The following is an 18155-nucleotide window of genomic DNA, read 5'->3' on the forward strand; positions in this document are numbered from 1 at the left end:
CTCCTGCAGCTCAGCTGTAATGGGCGTAACTGGGAGCTGCGAGGCGGCCGGGAGGGTGGCTCAGACGGCTTCTACCGCGACGGTGGAGGGGTTGGAGGTAACCAGTGCAATCGAGACCGGTAAGGAAGCAGGTTCTGTATGTTTTTCAGTTACATCTGTGTCAGCACCCTCTGTGCAACCAGCATCTGTGTCCCCATATCCATCTTTTTATCAAAATTTAAAAAAAAGGCAAACTTGGGTGAAAGAAAAAGAGGTGCTTGTGAAGGCTGCCCTCCCCGCGCTAAGTCCTGAGGCGTCCTCGGTAAAGAAGAAGCCTTCATCATATTTATCTACTGAGGTAAAGTCAAAACAGACAAGGTCCTTTAAGGCTACAAAGAACCTCAAAGCAGTACTCAGTCTAGGGTCTAAAATTACTCATTCGCTACGCTCCTACTTTAAAGCAGTTCCAAAGGTGCTTGACCTTTCAGAGGTCAGACCTCTTGGTAAAAAGCAAAAACTTAGAAAAATGCTTTTAAAAGCATTTTTCTAAGTTGCATGTTGCACACACACGTCCTTTGGACATGTGTGTGCGCAACACCTGTTTCAATTTGCATTTAAGGGGTGCTACAGGGTGTCCTTTGAAAACCCCTGGCACCCTTTAAATCGCTATCTTATTTGCGAGTAGCAAATTGCTAATCGCAAATAAGGAATACTCCCCATTCATTCCTATGGGCCGGCCCATAGGAATGAATGGGGAGTATTCCTTATTTGCGATTAGCAATTTGCTACTCGCAAATAAGGAATGTGTAGTAATCGCTATTTATTTAGCAATTCCTACATGAATACCGTTTTGCGAGTCCTTAATAGCGATTCGCTATGAATCGCTATTAGGGGCTCGCAAAACGGCCCGTTGATGAATAAGGCTGAGTGTCCTTTCTTACCATCTTGTTCAATCAAATCCTAGTGGGGGGTCAGCGTCCCCCTGCATCTTGGGACAGTGCCTCAATTACCCTGATTTTGAAACCGGGGAAGCCAGCTGCGGCTTGCGGGTCTTATAGGCCGATTTCAATCCTGAACGTAGATTATAAAATCTTTGCTACAGTTCTCGCAAAGAGACTGGCTTTGGTGGCCCCTGATGTTTTACAACATGACCAGAAGGGGTTCGTAAAGGGACGTCACCTATACGAGCTAACATACGACATGATAGGGGCAATCGATATGGCGTCGGCCGAGGCCCTCCCTTTTGCCGCTCTCTCGTTGGATGCAACCAAGGCCTTCGACAGGGTAAATTGGTTATACTTGTCGGGGGCCTAGGCCAAGTTTAACATAGGTGGGGGCTTTCGTCGAGCTGTCAGCCTTCTATATCCGAGCCCTACTACCCCCGTTCTGGTTAATGGAGACTTATCGGACCCCTTTAATATCTCAAGGGGGACACGGCAGGGCTGCCCACTCTCCCCTCTCCTATTCGATCTATATATCGAACCTTTTACTCAACGATTGAGGGAGGATATTAATATCAAACCTTTTATCTATAGGGGATGGGAGAGGAAAGTGGCCCTGTACGTGGACGATGTCCTCATCTTTTTATCTGAGGTCCACACTGCTCTTCCTGCAGTTTGAAAAGCTGCTTTGGACTTTGGGGGATACGAGATTAATGCTGCAAAAACCGAGATGATTGTCTGGAACGATGACGAGAGGGTTACTAGTATACAGTCTGGCTCCAGTATGCGTTATCTCGGTCTTAATATTGTGAAAGACATTAATCAAATTGCTACATCAAATTTCACTGCTGTTGCAAAAGATTGCCGTAAACTCATGCAAGCATGGGCTCAACTTCCTCTATCTTTAATAGGGAGAGTTAATTTGATTAAAATGTCTATTTTACCTAAAGTCTCTTTTTTATTTAATACCATCCCGTTATATTTTGACTCATCTTTGTTAGTAAAATTACAGGTGGAAATTACATCTTTTATTTGGGACAAGCATCTTCCAAGGATTGCTTGGAAGAAACTCAGGCGGCGCAGGGAGAAGGGTGGGTTGGCAGCTCCAGACCTACAAATGTATGCATTGGCGTTTCAGTTGTCCCATGCTCGTATGCTGTTAAAGATGCCTTCTGACTTTGGGGTCGGGACCTTGTATTCAGCTTTGCTTAAAGGGGAAGGAGTTAGTCAATCAGGCTTCTTGTTTAAATTTGGAAATCCCAAGTTTTTTTAAGAAGATTAAATTGAAGGTCTTGAAGAGGATGGGCAAAATCTGGTCGGATCTAACGAAAGCTATAAAGTTGGGGTACTTTGGCAGTAGGACACCCCTTTGGGACCTTCCTGAAAGCCCTGTTTGGTTGGGAGATAGTCTGGCAGTTCCTTAAAAGAAGCAGGGTTGAAAGTTTGGGGTGACCTTTTTTTGGAAGGTGAATTGCTCTCATGGGATCATCTTAAGAATAAAATCGGCCCGAATTTTGCTAGGTTTAAATACATGCAAATTGCAAGCTGGACCAATTCATATATCTCCTTGCCCTCTCGAGAGAACAAGTTCTTACTTGGCGGTCACAGTCAGCTAATATCCCGCTTAGTAGACAATCCACCCGCCAAGAAGGAAATTTCCCTGTGGTATAATCTTATCCTGAAAGAAGTGGATGGCGAGTTTCGGTTACCAGACCTGCTGTGGGGTTCCCACTTTGTTGGTTGTAACGTGCAAGACCTTTGGATCTCTTCATGCAAGCTTTTATGGGATATCGTTAAGCCTGCATGGTAACGTAGGAACCATCTTTTTACCCTACACAGAGCATATTATTCCCCTCTTAGACTCTCAAAATTCACTGAAGGGAAGTCAGTAGCTTGCGCTAAATGTGGCCTGGTAGCTGCCTCGGATGCCCATATGTTCTTTGAATGTCCCCGCCTGGCTCCATTTTGGGATGCGATTAGTAACACTCTCAATATATCATTGGGTTTTCAGGTAGGCCTCGATCTCCCTCTCGTGATCTTTGGGATTTTGGATGGGGTCCAGAGCCCGGCAAAAAACCTGTTGTTTTATTCCATCTTACTGGCCAGAAGGGAGATCTGCAAAAAATGGAAAGATCCTTTATCCCCCTCTCTTAACGATTGGTATGCTTCAGTCTTGCAGGTCTCCAAACTAGATCTGGCTAGGGCCGGCAGTCAAAGTAAAAGGGCATTCTGGCATTTGCTGATCTGGGAGCACTGAGATATCCGTTTTTTTTCCCGGGTCCGATGATTATGCTACTGTGGTTTATGCTACTTGTAGAACCGCTCTCCGGTTGTAAGCCGGTTCCAACTGGCTGTAATTTCCACCGGATTTTTATATTTCAATGGTTTCTTGGTGTTTGCCCCGGGAGGAGGCGTCATTGCTGAGGGATGCCGGTAGCCCACCTTAATGAATCCCTGCCAGTGCATAAAACTGAGACAGCATGTCGTAACCCCACCTGCGGCTTCACCTGAAACTATGGTGGTAAATGAGGACAAAAAAAAAAAAAAAAGCTAGATGTTCCAGCAAATCAGTCCTCTCTGGGACATAAGCAACATGTCCTCCAAATAAATTATCAATGGGATGCCTCCCTCTGAGGAAGGGTACTAATGGGGGCATCACCTTAGAGAAGCACCAAAGAGCTGAGGACAAACTCAAGAGTAGACACAGAAACTGGTATATGATATCTCTCCACCTGAACCATAAATATTTTTTAGAGTCTTTTGCCATTGGTATGGAAAACAAGCGTCTTTTATATCCAATTTCACCGAGTCTGGTTCCTGCAAAATGTCCCTCAGAAGATGGATCCACCTCCATCTTGAAATATCTGTATACTAAGAATTTGTTTAACTCCATAAGATGTATTTTAGGGCGCCAATCTTTGCCCTTCTTTATGAGAGAAATCACACTCACAAAACCTTCCAATATTTCTTATACCAATGTCCCTTTCTCTAACATCTGGGCAACGGCTGCGTCTATCAGTTCCATCTTTTCCAAATCAGAGACTACCTTCCTTAGTTATTTGCTTTGTACAGGTGCTCCCCAAAACTCTATCCTGAAACCACCCACGGTCTCAACACTCAACTGTCTCAGGTTATTTTTTCCAAACTGTGAGTGAAAAACATCAGTCTTACCCCGTACTCTTAAGTGGGTAGAACCAACTGTTGTGTTTGAGCTCACCTTGAGATCCTGAATCTTGAGGTCTTCATTATCCTCCACAATACTTTGAGGATAGAAAGCTTAATTCGAACAGTAGTTACTGCCATAGTTCATTCAGGAAAGTGCCCTTTTGAACATGGTAACCCCCACTTTTGCCTGGTAGCACAAATTCTGCCATCATAAGGGACCCCTCAAAAAGCTCATGCACACTGCCACGGCGGGCTGCATGTCTTGGTGCAGACAAAAGTGAAAACACAACATTGCACACAGTCTGTGTGCCATGCCTGCCGACACTGCATGCTGTATAAGTAAGTCACCTCTAAGGCAGGCCTTATCGCCCTAAGGCTGGGTGCACTGTACTTCATGTAAGGGTATAACTGCAGGAGTGGACATGCCCTGGTGCTGGTCAGTTCCATTACTGCCAGTACAAGTGATAAGGGAAGCCATTTTAAAAACATGTGCTGGACACAGGTGAAAACGAGTTCCCCTGCTATATGACGGATTCACTGAAAATAGAGATGTTTCGTATCAATAAACCCACACGAATGGCAGTGTCAGATTTAGTAATACATGCACCCAGAAGTGCCCCCTAAAAACCTACCAGCTACTGGTGTGCTGACTGACTGGTTTTCGCCAGCCTGCCACCAGAGATGTGTATCTGACCCACAAGGGTGAGGGCCTTTGCTCTCAGAGGGCCAGAAACTGAGCCTGCTCAAGCAGGGAATATTTTCTACTCCTCCCACATCTCGACTGTAGATTAGCATTCCAACCCAGTGGAGCTTTAAAGAGCCTACGGACTTTGGTGTGCAAATCGGTTTCCTTTCACAGGAGGAGAAGCTGACCCCTTTTGTCCTGAGCCATTTGGCATCTGGAGGGCAACATTATCTAGTCAGATACTCGTGTCCACCCTCAGGCTAATGCACCCCTAAGGTGGGCTTCCTGAAGTGGAGGAGACTTTTCAAAGTAGCCATCGAGGTGATGGCAAAATCATGAATTCTGGGATAGGATTATGGCCATCTTTCCCAGGAATTGGTCTTATAGCTGGCGTAGTGACCCCAGGGTAGTTAGCTACTCTGCACTTCCCTAACACCACTAAATTCAGTTTCTAGGGGAGCCCCTGACACAAGAGTATCAGATCAAACCACTGCTGAGATTTTTCTGAAGGCTGAATTAACATTCTGTACCATACGGCTATTTCTTTACCTCCAATGTTTGTGGTGACTACCTTTTTTTCAAAAAGTTCATTGCCCTTGCCAAGATTGTTAAGAGACTTAGCCCAACTTGCTAACTGGTAGTATTTAAATTTAGAAACAGTCCCTCTTGTGATATCCTGAAGTTTCTGCCAAGAAATGATGTCCGTCCCTCCAACAGCTCGCCCCATCTTGCTACGCCGTTTGCTTGAATTGGAACCGCTAGAGATTCTTGGAGACACCTAGGTGTGCCTGGTGAGCTCCAAATAGGGGCAAGTGTACTGTAATAGTGTATACGTTGTGATGTTCTTATTTGATACCAGGCTTTGCATGCTGCTAGTAAAATCTTCCGTTTGACTTTCTTAAAAAATGTTGGGTCCCCGAATTTAAACAAAATATACCGGGCTTGGTCCTGAAAGCCAGTAGTCAAAGCTTTAAATAAAGGTGTATAAGAGATGGAGTCCCTAACAATTGCCTGAAGATTTTTAAGTGGAATGCCCTTTGGTATTGCAGAAGGTCCGGTGTGGCTACTCCCCCGTCCTCCCTGAGCTTTCGCCAAGCTATCTGGGGTTTCTTTTTTGCCCATATAAAACTTGAAAACAGGCCTTGGATCTTAGCAATCCATTCTTTCCTGAATTCCAGGGGTATAGCATTAAAAATAAAAGTGCATTTAGGAAGAATTGCCATTTTTAACAAATTCGTTTTACCTAAAAAGGACAGGGGCAGTGAATCCCATTTTTGAAGTTGAGACTTGACTTTAGCTGTTATTTTATCAAAATTTACTTTCGCAATTAAATCTATGTTCCGCACTACTTCTATCCCCAGATATCTAATACTTTGTCGGATCTGATCACAGGTATAATGTGTGTTCCATTGCATCACTTCTGTCTTAGATTGATTATGAGTCTATTCTGAAATCTCCCCAAATTTTTTTAGGGTATCCCAGATGGCATTTATTGAATCTTGCAGATGACCCGTAAAAATCATTAAATCGTCTGCATATAATCCTAGTTTTTTTCCCACTCATGACATTGCCTCAGTTTTATGGCTAACGGCTCAATGTACATATCGAAGAGATCTGGAGGAGAGAGCTTCCAAACTACGATCGGGAAACCATATGGCAAGTATCTTTTGGGGTTCTATGGCAGAATGTTAAGACTGCTTCGTTAAAAAAATCATTTATTTACTCTCCATAAAGCGTATTGGACCCCAAGAAGATAATCTAAGATGGGCTCCAAAAATGCGATCTGTCAAAAGTGTGGGGAAGCAGATGCGGATGACGTCCACATGTTCTGCCGATGTCCTTCAATACAAGGCTTTTGGAATAAAGTAGGTGTAACGATTTCCAGCATTGTGGGGTTTGAAGTTAAGGTGAGTCTTTCTCAAGTTATTTTCGGTATGACCCCGGATGAGGAAGTCACAATTCAGATATCTAAGAATAACAAAATTGTAATGTTTGTACTTTTTCTATTGGCGCGCAGGGAATTATGTATTAAATGGATTTCCCCTGTTTCCCCACTAGAGTCTGAATGGGTTAACTCAATACATAGATTTGCAAAATTAGATAGAGCGATAAGTGACAAGAAGAAAACTGCATTTTGGAAGATTTGGGATGAATGGTGTAATAGAGATAATAACATAATTACCTAAAGATGTCTATAAGAGCAAGTACGCGTGCAAGTATTCCTTTAAGTCTGGTTTGGGTCTCTTTCTTTGTTCCTTTTTTTTTTTGGAGTCCTATGATTATGTTGGTAGCCGTACAGGCCAGGAAAAGCCTCTCGTGGGTTGTACCGAAATTCCTGGGGCAGAGATATCTGCAGGACCTGTAAGAGTGGAGAATAATTGAAAGGGAGCATGCAGAAAAGCGAGGCTGGGGGGGAATGAGGGCCCGGTGTGTGAAGATAATTCGCATCTACTCTGTAAACAGAGTGATCGGGGGTCTCTACCCTGGAGTGCCTGGGTGTAGGCAATAAGAAAACTCCGGCCATCGCTGATTTCTGTGTATTGTTCTTACTTCAAAGACTCCTAATTACAAAAGGGCTAAAAACAAATGAGGACAATAAATGTTCTTAAAAAAAAGCGTATCAGATCTTGCAGACCAAAAGAAGAAGAAGGGCCGAAGAGCTGTGAAAGCAAGAACTGCAGAAGAAGCAATTGGCTTGTCACCAGCCTTGCCGGCTGATTCACCTATTCTCAACAATTGCACCAAAGTCATTCTGGACATGAAAGCTATGAAACCTCCAAGCCTGGGAGGACTGCTATCACTTATTCAAAGACACAGAAACTCATGTGGAGCAGCAGAGCAGTTCCGCAGCTGCAGGCACCAAAGACAGAGCTGTGAGGCTCCAAGACCGTGAAAACCCAACACCGGGCAGCACCATTGCACCGAGTCACTTGGCCAGGGCAGAAGTGAGCCAGCGGGGTCCACCGACTCGCCAGACTCGAACCCCTTCTTGGATTAACCTGCGGGGGACTTCCCGATGCTGCCTACCACATCTATTGACAGGCCCATCTACCACGACTACTCCTGGTAATGAAAACCCCACGCCTCTGCACCCATCACCCCTGGCCCACGGAGAAGAGGACCAAAGGTGTCCCTCCCAATCCCCGAGCATCATGAGGTCTGATTCCCCCTGTTGGTTCAGCCTGACTCATCCAGCACTGCAGTATCTGGTCCCGATGACTGATCCCTATAGGGATGCATTGGGCAACAGACGCCGTTTGGTACCACTGCCCCCTGCTCCTTTTGTGCCGCTGGAGGTGATCTGCTGGTGCAGACTTGGATAATGCCCCATACTCGCCTCAAGTACCGTAGGTTGGTCTCATAAGTTCCTACAAAGAACTTATTTATTTATTTATTTAGTGTATTTATAGAGCGCAGAAACCTGTCACCCAAAGGGCATCCTGGCGCTTTGATCAAGAAACCGTACACTTTAACCGCTCAGGCCGTTTTTGGAAATAAGTGAGTTTTTAACGCTTTCCTAAACGGAAAATAGTCCTTGTGACTCCTCAAGGAGAGTGGCAGGGAGTTCCAAAGTTTGGCCGCTGTAACGCTGAAAGAGCGGCCACCCATCCTCACTCTATGAAACCTCGGAACCACAAGAAGATGCGCCGATGAAGAGCGGAGGGGCCGCGAAGCAAAATACCACGTAAACATATTTTGCAGAGGAATAGGGCCCTATTGGTGTACAGCTTTAAACACCAAACATGCAGCTTTATACTGTACCCGCAAATCTACCGGGAGCCAGTGTAGGTCTCGTAAAGCAAGAGTGGAGGAGCTGGACCTAGGGCGGGAGAGAGCCAGCTTGGCGGCCATGTTCTGCACCCGCTGTAGCTTCCCCGTCAGGTTTTTTGGGGCCTCCAGAAGAAGCCCGTTGCAGTAGTCGAGACGACCTAGTATGGTCCCACGAACTACTTTCGGCCTGGCTTGAACGGGGAGAAGGGGCAGAACTTTGCGTAACATGCGCAGCAGCATCATACACGTAGCAGTAGTTTTATTGACGTGTATGTCAAGCTGTAGGTTAGGGCCAAAAATCACCGCCAGGTTACGGGCTGATTCCGCCGCCAACACTGGTTTGAGGAAGGTACTAGGCCAAAAGTTCTCTGGAAGTGCCCGCGGAATCCGGTCGATAGAACAATGGAGCACCTCCGTCTTGGAGCTATTAAATTGTAGGGAGTTAGCTCGTAACCAGTCCGCTGTAGCTGCCATGCAGCGATGGAAAGTATCCAGAGAAACCGCATTGTTCCCTTCCAGAGAGAAGACCAGCTGGGTGTCATCGGCATAATTAACTGCCGAGACACCGAAAGATTTTATTAGCTGGACTAAAGGGCGAAGGTACAGGTTGAACAATATAGGGCTGATGGCCGAGCCCTGTGGAACCCCCTGTCCTACACTCCTTGGCACAGAGCTGAATGGCGGGAGTGAAACCAACTGTTGCCTGCCACCAAGATAGGATATCAGCCAGTCTCTAGCCCCCTCAGTGACCCCGCACTCCTCCAGTCTCCTGACAAGGGTCCGATGACAGACCGTGTCGAACGCGGCCGACATGTCGAGCAACACTAAAAAGGCTGCCCGGCCACTGTCGACACGCGAACGAAGATTGTCCAACACGGTCACCAGCGCGGACTCCGTCCCGTGTCCGGGGCGGAAGCCAAACTGGGCCTCATCGAACCAACCGATGTTCTCCAGGAAACCTGAGAGTGAGCGGGTCACCCATTTTTCCAGAATCTTAATCGGAAAAGGGAGCAAGGAGATAGGCCTATAATTGAAGAGACAGGCCGGGTCCAAAGTTGGCTTTTTTAGCAGAGGTGACACTACTGCTAACTTCCAGCACTCTGGCACCGATGCCGACTCCAAGGATTGGAGACAGATCGAGAACAAAGGCAAGAAAAGTTCTGCGTGGAAAGCCTTCCAAAATTTGGGGGGCAGCAGGTCAAGCGGGGACCCAGAGGACACCGTATGTGCCACATTACAGAATTCCTCAAAGGAGGGAGAAGGGAAAAACCTTAGTTGGGGTCGACTGGAGGGGGTATCCGGAGCTCCCAAACAGAGGTCAGGGGCATTCGGCTGGGGTCGACTGGGTGAACTGCCCGGAGCTCCCAGACCAAGGTCAACAGCACCCGTCTGGGGTCGACTGGGCAGGCCCGCCGGAACTCCCGCACCAGAGGCTCCCGATATACGAGCAGAGCCGGTCAGCTGGGGTCGACTGGATGAGCTGCCCGGAGCTCCCAGACCAAGGTCAGCAGCACCCGTCTGGGGTCGACTGGGCAGGCCAACCGGAGCTCCCGTACCAGGCGCTCTTGAAAGAAGGGCAGGAACAGCCGACCGGGGTCGACTAGATGACTCGGTCGGAGCTCCCTAGCCAGTGCTGAAAGCAGATGGCTGGGGTCGACTGAACGAGCCAACCGGAGCTCCCGGGCCGAAAGCAGCAGGTAAGGGGTGCGTTAGACCCTCTAGGATCTTAGCAGTCTTCTCCTCGAAAGCGTTCGCCAACGAGTCACAGAGAGCCTGCGACGCACGAACCGTATTAGCCGCACATTTATTGGGCGCCTGAGTCAGGGAAGCTTCTAAGACTTGTATGCTGTATTTGTTTTTGCTTCCATAGGATAACATTTGAGGCTCTGAAAAATGCACTAAGTGTGGACTCCATAAATAAAAACGTATTTCACTTGGAAAACATACTTACCTGATCATAATGATTCTGGTGTCGAAACATACATATGGATATGTATTATATGTGGCATTCCGCCCTCCATAAATTACAGGTGTCCTAGTCAAATGGTTTTCTGACCCATAATTTAAAACATTTTGCCACATGGGCCACCGCTCTGCACTCCGAGGGAGCTTAATCATGTTAGGCTCAAACATATCACCCCGGATGGGTAATTCAAACACTTAATTGTTGATGCCTGATCCAAGACCTCATCTAAGCTATCAAACAGGATTGAGCTCTCTTGAGGATCAAATACGTATTCATCAAACTCTAAATCCTCAGCCTTAAAAGTATTCTTCTCAAAAGAGAAGCTCTGACCATCTCTCAACTCCAAGTTGTCCCTTTCCTCTAGTGCTGCTAAGGACACCATTCTCTATTGGAGCGCTTAGGCTACCAACACTTAGTTACCGCATTAGTGTCAGCTTTGTCTAAATACTTCCTCTTCTGGGCAACTTTTCCTCTCTTTTAGGTGATAGAGGTAGAACGGGTATCCTCCTACAAGGAAAAATAATTTTCCTCCGAGAGAGTGTCCCGCATCCTCTTAGCAAGAGCAGTTTCCACCGCCTCTTTAACAAAGGACCTTCATTCCTTCTCTAAGAATCTCTTAATAGAGTCCCCAATAAGTTCAGCAGTTGGCTACACATAAGGTCTTACATCATCAGTCATCCTGCTTATCAGGTAGAATATCAGAAAAACATATGAACCCAAAATAATTTTTGTGCTGTCTGTCCAACATAAGCATAACAATAGGAGAAAACCCATACTTCTATCTTCCTTTTTCTCCCAAAAGGATAGAATCTACCTTAAAGAGGCCAGATGGGACAGCCCAAGTGCTGTAGTACACTTATCATTTGGCAAAGAATAGTTAGGCCCTTTCGAATCCCAATACAAGACGAAAAAATACTGGTTGTTGTTGATTGCTATGATAAAGTACTTCCTCGCTCACACATGTTACCATAGCAACCTAGCCCAAAACAGAATGGAGGAAATGAAAATGAAATGAAATACCAGTATTTGTAAAGCGCACAGCTACCTCCGAAGTGGTGTCCAGGCGCTGGGGGCCCTCAGGAAGATTAAGCGAGCTATTGCCTAGAGTCACATGGTGCTGGGCTGACCTGCCGCTGGTGCCGGGGATCGAACCGTGAGCCCCAGATTCTAATGTCAGTCACCCTGGCTGCAGCGCCACACCTCTTCCAGAAGGTTCTTCAAAAGGTAACCAATTCAAGTGTGATAGGCGAGCCGACCGCTCACGTGACCACCTCTTCCCCCAAAATAAAGGAAACGCCCCGAATGCACAGCAGCCCGCTCCCTTGATCGAGTTTAAGCATCCTTTTTGTCAAAGACAGCACCCACGGAGCAGACCACTTCTGATGCCATCCCATGCTTCCACTGCCGAAGGGAGCGGCATGAAAAGCTGCCTCAGGGCTGACAGGAGTCGGCATGCCGTTACAGCGGTTCCGCTCAGCAGCCCTATCAGCTGCGCTGGGCCCCAGGGCATGAGCCAACAAGCCATCTGCCTTTCGAACAAGCCCCAACCCTCCGTTGTGCAAAAAAAAAAAACTGAAGGTAAGACACTGCTCACTATTGAACCTTTCCATACACCAATAATTATCAAAAACCAGAGACCATTCCATTAATTGGAAGGGCTACAACATAACACCAAAGTTATTAAAGCATTCAAAACCTATACAGTAAGACATTGTTGTAGTCATATATATTGTTTGGCCATTCTAAAACTGATTTAGTGCTGCATGATGCATTTGTTATTTTGTTTAAAGGGCTGCATATTGTGGCAGCAATAAAAGGTTATTGCATAATGGTAGCCTCCAGTCTTGTAATGAAATGTGGGTGCTCTCTGTCATTGTTTCTGGTCACCTTGGAATGAAGAGGGGCTTCCACGCAGGCAAGGTGAACAGCAATGGGGCATGCCAGCAGAGATTCAGGGTACCATCCAGCTCATTCGTTTTAATTAGCCAGAAAACATGTAAAGAAAAGGTTTACTGCCAAACAAAGGCGTTATCCAGAAAAAAGGAAACCAACACATACCTGGATTTTCTGAAAGAAGGATGAGTTAATGGCAACATCATACACTGTGCATCCATTTCCACCTACAAACATACAAAAAAAGAACATGGTTATTCTTATCCACCAGTGTCCCCTAGAATTGTTCATCATTTGAGGTGTCTTCAAATCATCTATCCATGTATTCGAAACAGACACTGTGCAAGTAAAAGGCAAATTTCAAAATCAAATCAGATAACCCAAGTAATAGGAATCTATAAACCTAATAAATAAATAATAATCTATTACTTAACCAGTAAGTGCTGCCATACTGTGCTATGAACATTCTATGAAATCTTCAGTGTTACAGATAAGCTGCTGAATTACTGTACATGCACCAAAACTGTAGTGGTATAATTATGTCTCTAATGTGGATCCTCAATGCTATTAAATTTGCTCCCTGTACTTACTGTTGTCCATTTCTGTGTGAGCCTCCCCAAGGCTCATAGGCACCCTGAACCCAGAGGGGTCGTCAGATTCCAAGATGGTGACCAGTTCCTGCTCAGTAAAGTCTGGTGGTGCAGGGATGTGCTCTGATTTGCAGATGTTGACGAAGATCTTATCATTCTGCACAGATCGGGTCTTGATGCAGAACCCTTTTTTCAGGGGGTATAAAAATAAAGGCTCACAATTCATAGGAAATCTTCTTAACGCTTATAAATCTGTCTAATGTCATAATGAGCCTGAGATTTTAATAAGTCAAGTCAAGTCAAAGTAATTTTATTTCGGTCAACATGACCTAAAAAGTACAGAATTTAAAAACATTTATTTGCAAAAATACACCAGAAGAGTTTAAAAATCATGGTATTTCGAAGAATTTAAAAGGACACTAGGAGTATCATTAAATAAATACATGGAATCAAGTTTTAAAAAAGCAAGGTGGCAGATATACAATGGAAACATGTCACATATTCATAATAGTTTTGCTGAAAGTGCATAGTGCTTTATAAATAAATAACTCAGACTAAAAAACTTTGATAAAAAGAGCAAAAACCCTTCAGTTTTAGTATGTATAACATTATATAAAGGGAGATTTTACCAGATGGTGGTACTAAGCTTGACATCTACTAATTCTTATCCGGTGGCTCATTTAATGTTTTCAGAAAAACCCTTCTTGCACGCCATATAGAAACAGAAATCCTGCAACTGAGTAAACAACTGGAATATTGAGATCATACTTGAATATCCTAAACACTTCAACACAGTGTCTGCTACCCAGGTTTCTGCAGATCTGCACCAACCATCTTTTTCTCACTTTGTTGTATCCCGGGCAACCGAAAAAGACATGCAGCTCTGATTCCTCAGAATAATCACAAGCAGGACACCTATCCTTGTTCTGTGCTCTCCACTTTGATGTAAAACAGCTGAGGGGCAGAACCCCAAATCTAAATTGTAGATAGAGTTTTCTGGCAGTCGCTGGTTTAATAAGGTCGAAAACCTTCTCTTAGACATAGTTGTCCTTTATTTCCAAAAAGGCTTTAGTTAATCTACCTATATTGGGATTAGAATGCAATAAGGCCGTTCTATGGTTCTCATATTGGGCCTTCATTTGTTTCTTACAGATTTGAGGGCATGCTAGCTCTGGATCAGACCAGCATTCCCCCAGACCCATGTCTGTTAACAGATGTTTAATATGGGAAAACCAGGGCAGTCTAGCAGCACCCTTAATCTCTAGAACTCGGACAGTTCTTCTCCATATGGGAGGAGTTCAGGTGTCGACCATAGGCGGCGCCAATATAGAAGGGGTCTGAAACACAGGACTTCTCCTAGTTCCATCAATCCCACATCTAAACGTAGTGGAATTAAAGGAGTACTACGTGGCAATCTAAATAGGTTCCTGATAAATTGGTTCTCAACCTGCAATAGAGATTTGGGCTTACAGTGGCCCCAGAGCTCTGCGCCATATAATGCACCCCCGCGTGCCTGAACCCTATAAATTTCTAGCGCCGGACTGACAGCGTTCTTGTCTGATTTATTAAAGACCTTCAAAATGCCCCCTGTTGACTGGGCTAAATTTAATGTTGACTTCACTATGTGCGCCGCCCAGTCCATGGACTTAGTGATGGTGATATTAACATATATATGGGACCCCCTCTATATTTACTTCACAGGTCAGGGAACGAGAGGAGCAAAAAAAGCAAAAAACAGTGAACAATGTTCCCTCGAGACCTATATAGTGAAAATAGTACCACTTCTATACTTATACTTTTGTTATTTTACACAATATACGGCAACATCAACTTTTTTTCATTTGTATTTTTTTTTCTGATATTTTTTTATATAAATTTTTCTGAGTACAAAAGTCACATTTATCAATTTATCATTTATAACTTCTACGTTTCCTGAAAATCATTTGATCAAATACACAATAATTCATTTAAGACAATAAAAACATTTTTATCTACCGTGCAGAAAGAAAAACATACTTGAATACACCAATAAACATAACCATACACAAACTCACTCATTCATACTACATTCACTCCTTTTGCTGCGTCTGAGGGATCGCAGATAGATACGCGATTTTTTTTACGCAAGGTCGACGCGTTTCGGTGGTATAAAACCACCTTCCTCAGGACCTTCTGGCAGAAAAGACAGATACTCTTTGCACAAAAATAATCACTGCACGGTATAATATCCGCAATTTTTTGGGAGTGGAGACCTGCTTCAGTCAGCTAGTCTCAACATAAACACACAAAGTTCTTGGGGCGAGCCATGCCTTAAAAACATCTATTCTTTAATCATATGTAGACCTCGGATTTTGTCTTTGGTTCTTCCTTTTTCTCATGAAAAAGCCGAATTATTCTTTTTGTAGCTCTCGTGTCCACAAGATTCGGGGCTTCCTTTTGTAATTATTTTATTCTGATAGATGTATTGTATTGGCTTTTTGCGCGTTGTTGTACTTCCCGAGTCTGTTGGTATCTCCTCTTCACCTTCTATTATATCTATTATTTGCAATAGTATTTCTTTTAGGTTGCATACGTCTGTCCTGATTTTAAGTCACAGTACTCAAAATCCCGATACCAAAGGTGTATCTTCATCACAACGCGCGGACCGAGTGACATTAGTGATGGTGATGCCTAGATACATAAAGGATGTTACTCTTTCCAAAGATTTACCATTGAGTGAAGGATTTGGACGAGTACTCTTTGGTTTGTTAAACACCATAAATTTCATTTTCTGGAGGTTGATCTCAAGGCCTCTTTCCTCACAGAACAACTGAAATCTGTCCAAAACCCTTTGAATCCCAATAGGTGATTTAGACACCAAAAGCGTGTCATCGGCAAACATCATAGCCGAGATCCTGCGTGTGGCTAGTTTTGGGGCATCTAGATCTCTTTCTTGTGGCAGAGCGTTTATCAGGCCGTTAATATAAAGACTAAACAAAGTTGGGGCAAGCACACAACCCTGTCGTACGCCACGTTTGATAGGTATGGGTGCTGTCAGTTTTCCATCCCTGCCGTATCTTATTTGTGCATAATTATTTTCATGCAAGCGCCTAATAAGGTATATTAGATACGCGGGGGCCCCCAGCTCAAGTAAAACAGACCATAGTTTCTCCCTTGGCACCAGGTCAAAAGCTGACCTCAGGTCTACAAATATTAGGTAAAGACTACCCCCCTTCAGGCAGACCGTCTTCCAGTGTAGTAATTGTAATCTTAATACTTGATCCAGGGTCGACAATTTTTCCCTGAACCCTGCCATGAGCGGAGAAAGTAATAAGATTTAAGGAGATACATGCATATAGGCAAGATGCAGAACGCAGGGCTTACTCCCAAAATATAAAGATTTAAACACGGACTGGGCAAAATATTGCAACCAAAATATTGACTACCAGAAGAATATAGTGATGGGAAGTATTTATTGAGAAGTATAGGTTTACTATACATAATTCCACATCTATGCTGATATATTACATCTTGATGATATAGATCCTCTAAATACAGGGGTATGTAGTTAATAATAATAGCTCTAAACTTAATGAAATATCAATATATATGTGGGTAAACCAAGGTGATTGCCCAGTGCTTCACCTCCCAAAAGTTCTAGTTACCCTGTGAGGCATTTATATGTTAAAAAACAACCATGATGCATCAATCACACTATTTGAGGTGATAAAATATACATAATAGTGGTTCATCAAATTATTTAAATATCAAGTCATTTTAGTTTTAGAAAAGTCCATATAATAAACTGATTTATCTTCCAGTTGTGCTAGTTCATCTTCCAGTTGTGATAGTCCATAATCATAATTCATACGAGCAAGGTTTTTTCCCCAACTATACTATGATGTACACGTACTTGGATTGGCTATGACCGATTTCAGATTATATAGTTGTAAATATAAGTTTAGCTAGCAATTGTATGTTTTTAGGTATTTTTAACATCCTTGAGAAAGCGGTTAATACACTGGAATATTAGTAATAGATTTTTTCACACTGATTATATGTTACAGAATTAATTTAATATATGGACTTTTCTAAAATTAAAGTGGCTGATATTGGAACAGTTTGATGAATTAAGATTATGTATGTTTTATCACCTCCAATAGTGTGACAACTGGAATAATATTAACAGATGTTTCACACTGATTATACATTGCAGAGTCAATTTAATATATGGACTTTTCTCAAATTAAAGTGGCTCGATATTGAAACAGTTTGGTGAATTAAAATTATGTCTGTTTTTATCATCTACAATAGTGTGACTGATGTACTGTTTCACTTACTGAAATATACCTACCTTCACAATATACTGTCTGTCGATATTCTGGCCACAATATGTTGGCATGCCGCTATTTCTTCTTTCAATAATCTAGTAGCTTACAACCAACATGCATATGTAAGCATTATTATTTTTTTTTTAAATATATTTTATTGGTTTTATTTCTTACAACATATCATCACTGTACATTACAATGTTGTCGGCAGTAAACTTATACGAACCATTTCTTCAATCTTTCATTACAGTCATGTATTGCGGTGATAAATTTAGAAACAGTCACATATTACATTGCACAGGATTGATAATGAGGCAATACGGTTAGCATACTATAAACTTAATGAAGCTCTGACTACCCGATCGTTACTACGCTTGTTAAGTGTGTATTCCCACTGCACTGGTCAGTGGATGCATATGTAAGCATTATAATATTTATTCACTTCTTTATGCTATTTGTTCAAACCCCAGAAATAACACTCATTAATAGTTGCAATAAAACAATCTGAATACCAGCAATACCATTACACAGCAGGTAAGGAAAACCAAGAACATTTTAGTCAAGTTTTACAGATAGTTTCAGAAAGGCAACTGATCAAATAGTGGTGACCATATTTCACCAAGTAGTTAAAAGTATTCTAGACACTGATGAAAGGCCTTTTTAATATTAGATACTAAAAAGTTAATCTTCTTCAGCGGAGATAGTTACATTTTTTATTTCTCCATAGATCCCATTTTCTCCTCCAATGCACAATTAGCTATGGCTAGGATGAGATGAATGTTTGTAGATCGAATCTAACAAAAACAGTAGGATCTTGGAAACAACCTTAAAAGAGGAGCGTTGGAGCCCTTTTAA

At 43.4% G+C, this 18155-nt stretch overlaps 1 protein-coding gene across 3 annotated transcripts in view; it reads right to left on the reverse strand.

The window, feature by feature from the left end:
• The window catches only part of PIH1D1 (PIH1 domain containing 1), a 212552-nt gene that overhangs the window by 112997 nt on the left and 81400 nt on the right, over positions 1 to 18155 (reverse strand). For all 3 annotated transcript variants that reach the window (XM_078655100.1, XM_078655103.1, XM_078655101.1), the window contains exons 4-5: positions 12991 to 13176; positions 12566 to 12627 (exon numbers count right to left, since the gene is read on the reverse strand). In XM_078655100.1, coding sequence (XP_078511226.1) covers positions 12566 to 12627; positions 12991 to 13176 — 248 coding nt within the window. The remainder of the gene's footprint in view (positions 1 to 12565; positions 12628 to 12990; positions 13177 to 18155) is intronic.

This window comes from Lissotriton helveticus, chromosome 7 (genome assembly GCF_964261635.1).
Source record: "Lissotriton helveticus chromosome 7, aLisHel1.1, whole genome shotgun sequence".
Lineage (NCBI taxonomy): Eukaryota > Metazoa > Chordata > Amphibia > Caudata > Salamandridae > Lissotriton > Lissotriton helveticus.